This window comes from Nicotiana tabacum, chromosome 20 (genome assembly GCF_000715075.1).
Source record: "Nicotiana tabacum cultivar K326 chromosome 20, ASM71507v2, whole genome shotgun sequence".
NCBI lineage: Eukaryota > Viridiplantae > Streptophyta > Magnoliopsida > Solanales > Solanaceae > Nicotiana > Nicotiana tabacum.
Genome location: NC_134099.1, coordinates 3,507,652 through 3,513,612, shown reverse-complemented (window position 1 = coordinate 3,513,612; position 5,961 = coordinate 3,507,652). Strand labels below are relative to the sequence as shown.

General features: G+C 36.2%; 1 protein-coding gene across 2 annotated transcripts; it reads left to right on the top strand.

Annotated features, from left to right (window-relative positions):
• The first annotated feature begins 1,694 nt into the window (after positions 1 to 1,694).
• On the top strand, positions 1,695 to 5,035 carry LOC107785250 (endonuclease 2-like). Of its 2 annotated transcripts, none has more exons than XM_016606502.2 (9): positions 1,695 to 1,827; positions 2,485 to 2,659; positions 3,321 to 3,431; positions 3,529 to 3,584; positions 3,872 to 3,955; positions 4,053 to 4,145; positions 4,392 to 4,459; positions 4,547 to 4,620; positions 4,721 to 5,035. In XM_016606502.2, exons 1-9 carry the CDS (start codon positions 1,813 to 1,815, stop codon positions 4,813 to 4,815), a joined length of 771 nt encoding a protein of 256 aa, XP_016461988.1. In that variant the 5' UTR covers positions 1,695 to 1,812; the 3' UTR covers positions 4,816 to 5,035. The 2 variants fall into 2 exon arrangements, with proteins under 2 accessions (XP_016461988.1, XP_016461987.1); XM_016606501.2 differs by lacking the exon at positions 1,695 to 1,827 and adding an exon at positions 1,915 to 2,102.
• Positions 5,036 to 5,961: the final 926 nt, after the last annotated feature.

The following is a 5,961-nucleotide window of genomic DNA, read 5'->3' as shown; positions in this document are numbered from 1 at the left end:
ATGTCAGATTTCATTTTATTCGAGATGTTATTGATGAGGGAACTATCAAGGTCGTGAAGGTTATCACAGACGATAATGCTGCAGACATGTTGACCAAGATAGTCCCGCTCGCTAAGTTTGCACACTGCAAGGACTTGGCGGGGTTGTTCATCAACTGATGCAACTCCGAAGAGAACAGTTGCTAGGTGGAGGTGGTATGTTCAACAATAGTTTGATTCTTCTTGTTTCTTACAACGGGGTTGCCCAGTAAGCTTAGAAGTTTTGGCCAGAGTTGTTCACACGCTCGAAACACAAACCAAGGTGAAGATTGAAAATGTTGGTTTATGTTTAGTCAACAATGACATGCTGAAAATGTTGGTTTATGTTTAGTCAACAATGGCATGCCAATTGGAAGAGTTGGTGGAAAGAGTTGGTGTGGATGCTAGGAGGAAGCTTCCTCCTTTGATGTCACCCATGACATCAAGAGGAGGTAGTTTGATGTCACCAATGACATCAAGAGGAGGTCTTTACCTCTATAAATAGATGCACTCCTTCACTTGTAGAAATCATCCCAAAATAATACAATACATTGTAGTGAGTAGAGAGTTAAGAGAGAAATTCTCTTAAGTGTAATTGGGAAATCTCCCCTTCCTTTGTTAATATTAAAAAGGGCAATTGTTCTCTGGTGGACGTAGGATTATTTTGATCCGAACCACGTTAAATCTTGTGTTCTTTCTTTTACGTTTCTGCTAACATTGGCACATATTGATTTAAGAAATTTTAATTTGTTAGCTTGTTTTCTAATGCAATGTGCGAAATAACAAAATCTCTATGAAATTGAAATATATAAATTATATGGACATTGTTATGAACAAGGTAGACAAGAACGAATGGATTGGGCTCGGAAATGGGTTACACATGAGTCAGAGTATTAACCAGCCCAAAGAGAAGTTATTAAACTATAATTGGGACCCAGGTTGAGGTACATGCCGTCAAAGAATTATTGGACAAGAGGGAATACAGTTATTATAATTATCAATTCGTGCAAGTGCCGGGTTATGCGAATTGTTATTCGGAATCTTTATGTTACTACCCTTAGTTGCTGCTACTTTTCAGTGTAATTATTTGTTCTCAATATCAATATATATAAATATGTTATTTGTGTATTTGATCCATTATAGATATCGATTATCTTTTTTATTCCTTAGTAGCTGACATTTGAACGATTCAGATTTAGACCTCCGTGCAAACAACTAGAAATTCCTATGGGACTTCATTAGCATGTGTGATGTTCATTTTCCTGGAAAGACAACAATTAAATTTTACATTACTAATTGGGTAGAGTTTGATTATTTTGTGAGTATAAAAACTGATTTACTTTCTAAAAAATGGAGGACTCAAAATGCAAAAGTAAATAATTCCTGTTACAACTTCATATCCTTCCATATTAAACTCCAAGATTGAGCATGTCACCATTATCCTTCTTTTAGATTCTGTTTTTTTCCCTTTATGATAATAAAAAATAAAATTAATTAAATGAGCAAAATCAGGAAAAAAAAAGTACAAAGAATCCAATTTGAGCCGTTACGCTATATATGTCTAATTAAATTGCTTTCCTTTACAAACACGATTACTAAATCATGCAACCTTTTCATTCTTTTCTTTCTTTTAAATGTTTAATAAAAGTATCTTTAAACTTTATAAACCAAAAGAATATTCAATATAATGATACTAAAAAGTTGACAAAACAAGTAACCAAATGTGAACCAAGATTTCATCAAATCATTAGCCTTTATTGATCTTTATTTCCTAAAATCAAGCTTGTCCTTTAGCATGCATGAAATAAATGTCAGTATCTAACTTTATTGCCACATTAATTTTTTCTTGATCTTTTTTTCATGTATTCATACAGTTCACACCAGCCACTTTTGGTTCATTCCTAGTTTATTTATATAGGACTAAAAAAGTAGTTTGTGAATTTGGTATTTTTCAGTTTGAGAGTAGCAAAAATGGAATACTTTAAACTTAATGTGTTCTTGCCCATTGTAGCTTTCTTGTTTCTTTTTCCAGTAGTTCATGGATGGGGATTGGATGGTCATTACACTGTTTGCAAAATTGCTCAGGTTCTAATGTTTTACATAAATAGCCCCTTATCTTTGAGCCGAGGGTCCTTCGGAAACAGCCTCTCTACCTTCATTAGGTAGGGGTAAGGTCTGCGTACACTTCACCCTCCCCAGACTCCACTTACAGGATTTCACTGGACTTGCTGCTGTTGTTGTTGTTGTTGTAGCCCCTTATCGGATTTAAACCAATGACTTACGTCTAGATATAGATGATGATATCTATACATATGGATTTTATATATGAATCTAAATCTGTCGAATCACTCATGTTATGATTTTCGGTTAAAAGGGTCTTTTTAAAAATCAATTCTTGATTTTTTCCTTGTAGCATTTGTGGCTTGATTTGATTTTTTTTTAATATTCATATTTTAATTTGTGACAGTCAAGATTGAGTAAAGCTGCTGCAGATGCAGTTGAGAAGTTGTTGCCAGCATCTGCAAATGGTGATTTGGCAAGTGTGTGTATATGGGCTGACCATGTTAAGTTTCGTTATCATTGGTCATCAGCTCTTCATTATATCGATACCCCTGATAATCTCTGCAATTACCAGTATAACAGTAAGTATTTGATACTTAATTCCTCTTCTTTTTCTAGTACTAATATCATGTAGGGATGGACTACTTATTTTGTATATAACTTGTATATATGTCAGTAGAAAATATAGCGAATTTCTAGTACTTTTTATTTTCATTTTCATATGGTGCAATATTGGGTAATGGGAGTCTTATCACAACGGTAAAAGTTGTCACCGTGTGACTAGGAAGTCACGGGTTCAAGATACGGAAATAGCCATTCGCATAAATGTAAAGTAAGGTTGCGTAAGGCTGTGTACATAAGACCCCAATGTGGTCGGACCCTTTCCCGAACCCTGCTATAGCGGGAGTTTAGTGCATCGAACTGCCTTTTTATTTTAAAATAATGGCCCGAGATGATTTTAATTGGAGAAATATGAAAAGGGCAGCCTGGTGCACAAGGCATCCCTCGTTCACGCACTGTCCGAGGGGCCGCACTCCAAGGGTTGTGATATAGACAGCCTACCCTAATGCAAGCATTAGTGGCTGCTTCCACTGCTCGAACCCGTAACTTAAAAGGTTACATGGAGACAACTTTATAGTTGCTCCAAGGCTCTCCTTCTAATTGGAGAAACATGGTCAGTGAGAATTCATATATTCGATCCTAACTTATTTGGAATTAAGGTGTAGTCGTTGTTATATACAGGGGACTGTAAAGATGAAAATGGAGTTCCAGATAGATGTGTAGCTGGAGCAATCAACAATTACACTGAACAGCTCCTCAGTTATAACAGTGCCAATGAAAATGCTAAAACATGTAATGTTTTTATGCTAAATCATGCTTGTTTCATTCTTGTATTGCAATCAGGTTGATACTAATTGTATTTTGACTATGTATTTTGTGTAATTATCAGATAATTTGACAGAATCACTTCTCTTCCTTTCTCACTTTATGGGGGACATTCATCAGGTAAAGTGTTGAATAAAAAAGTTTTTTTTTTCAATATACGTTACTAAAGACGGGGAACTTTGTCGTAACTGGTAAAGTTGCTGCCATGTGATCAGGAGGTCACGGGTTCTAGCCGTGGAAACAGTCTTTTGCAGAAATGTAGGGTAAGGCTGCATACAATAGCCCCTTGTGGTCCGGCCCTTCCCCGGACCTCGCGCATAGCGGGAGCTTAGTGCACCGGACTGCCCTTTTATATGTTACTAAAAGTTTTTGCAGTTTTAAGGCATAGTTTTTATCTTCATATGCAGCCATTGCATGTGGGATTTACATCAGATAGGGGAGCCAATACAATAGATGTTCATTGGTACACTAGAAAAACAGTTCTACATCATGTAAGCCTTATCTTGCCTTGGCTAAATTGCCTTAACAGACAATTTAATTTCCTCCAAATGATATTTTCTCATTTTCTCAAACTAATTCTTATAACAGGTCTGGGATTCAAACATAATTGAAACTGCAGAAGAACGCTACGATGATTCTAACGTAGATGAACTAGTCGATGCACTTCAGAAGAACATTTCGGTATAACACTTGCTCCTAACCTATGTTGCTCGTATCCTCCAAAAATTGTGTCCAGGATTAGGATTTAACACAGGTGTAGTGGTATTTTGGGAGGATCCGAGCAACATAGCTCCTAACTTACAGGAAATGGAACTACAGAACCATCAATACTTAATCATCTATAATCACTACAAAGAGCAATCGGAATACATAATTGAATCGACTTTATCAGTTTGTTAGTATTTGTGACGAATTTCGTCTTAACAGACAGGATGGGCAGATCAAGTAAATTCATGGGAGAGCTGCAGTGGTAACAAGAAAACCTGTCCAGATATGTATGTTTATCTCTGTTGACAGATAGAACCAACATTTTTGCAACAAGTCTATTATATAAAGTAATACGAATTTTTTGCTTCCTATAGATATGCAGCTGAAGGTATCAAAGCTGCTTGTGCCTGGGCATATAAAGGAGTCAGTGAAGGTTCAACATTAGAAGGTAAATTTCGCCAAAACTCCCTCATCATTTCTTCTAGTAGCACCTGATTTTCTTCAAGCGCCGTCTTTTAACTGTTGAAACGCTTATCTGTGGAATGCAGATGACTATTTCCTCACGCGTTTCCCCATTGTCCAACAACGCCTAGCTCAAGGTGGAGTTCGCTTAGCTGCTACACTAAACCGCATATTCACATGACAATAAATTGTAAACAAGGACTATATAATCCTCTCAAACTAGAAACTGATACATCACTTTGACAGGTGATGACCTATATCTTCATCAGACAAGCTTTCCCTGTTTTAATATCAGAAAACATCTACAACATTGTTACTTCAATTAAGACATCATTGTATTGTAGTAATCTTCATTGTATCTTTTTCGTGCTATATCAGTAGTTATTCGTTGACTTTGATAATTCATATCGTCTCCCAGCCTAACAGATACTCTCTTTGTCCTAAACATTTCCTATGATTCTCACCTAGTCAACTAACATTGAGATACTTCATCGACCATATAAGCCAATAATTACACGATGATTCTTATTAGCACGCCTTATGTCATGCTCCTCAAGTAGGGCATGATATGAATCTGTTGCTTAGTTTTGACTGCAATGTAGCACCTCTGATATAGTTGAATTAAGACATCATTGTATTGTAGTAATCTTCATTGTATCTTTTTCGTGCTATATCAGTAGTTTTTCGTTAACTTTGAAAATTCATATCTTGTCTCCAGCCAGATAGATACTCTCCTTGCCTACACATTTCCTTTTCTCAACTAGCATTGAGATATTTTATCGACCATATAAGTCAATTACACGATGATTCTTATTAGCACGCCTTGTGTCGTGCTCCTCAAGTAGGGGATGATATGAATCTGTAGCTTAGTTTTGACTGCAATGTAGCACCTCTGACATAGTCTTCGCCCTTGCATTATTTTTCTGATAAAGCTAACAGCAGCTCACCTTAGAGCATTGGGGTTAAAAAATGAACATAGTGTGCAGAGTTCAGTCTTGTAGAACTTGTAAATTCTACCTGATCCGTTATAAGTTTCTTTTTTCTTTTCCTTCAGGAGTAAGTATCCTTTGTTGTTTATAAGGCGACGCCAATTAGTTAGGATTATAAGTTTTAGTCATGTTGGTATGTTTACTTTAGCTCCAATGCTTGCTAGGAGCTTTTTGTTCTCATGGAAGACTTATACGCCACTAGAAATTGTAGAAAATAGAGCGATATAGACGGTGAAGATTCATTTAATCGATCCCAGCTCCGCTGGCATAAAGACATAATAGTTGTAGTAAGTATCAAACTTCTATGAAAGATAACTCGTAAATATCATTTGAACGAC

Excerpts from the sequence above, each read along its gene's own strand:
- LOC107785250 (XM_016606501.2), top strand. The coding sequence starts at position 1,989 with ATGGAATACTTTAAACTTAATGTGTTCTTGCCCATTGTAGCTTTCTTG. Across the intron at positions 4,460-4,546 it reads AAGAAAACCTGTCCAGATAT|ATATGCAGCTGAAGGTATCA; the intron begins GTATGTTTATCT and ends TGCTTCCTATAG. Across the intron at positions 4,621-4,720 it reads TGAAGGTTCAACATTAGAAG|ATGACTATTTCCTCACGCGT; the intron begins GTAAATTTCGCC and ends TGTGGAATGCAG.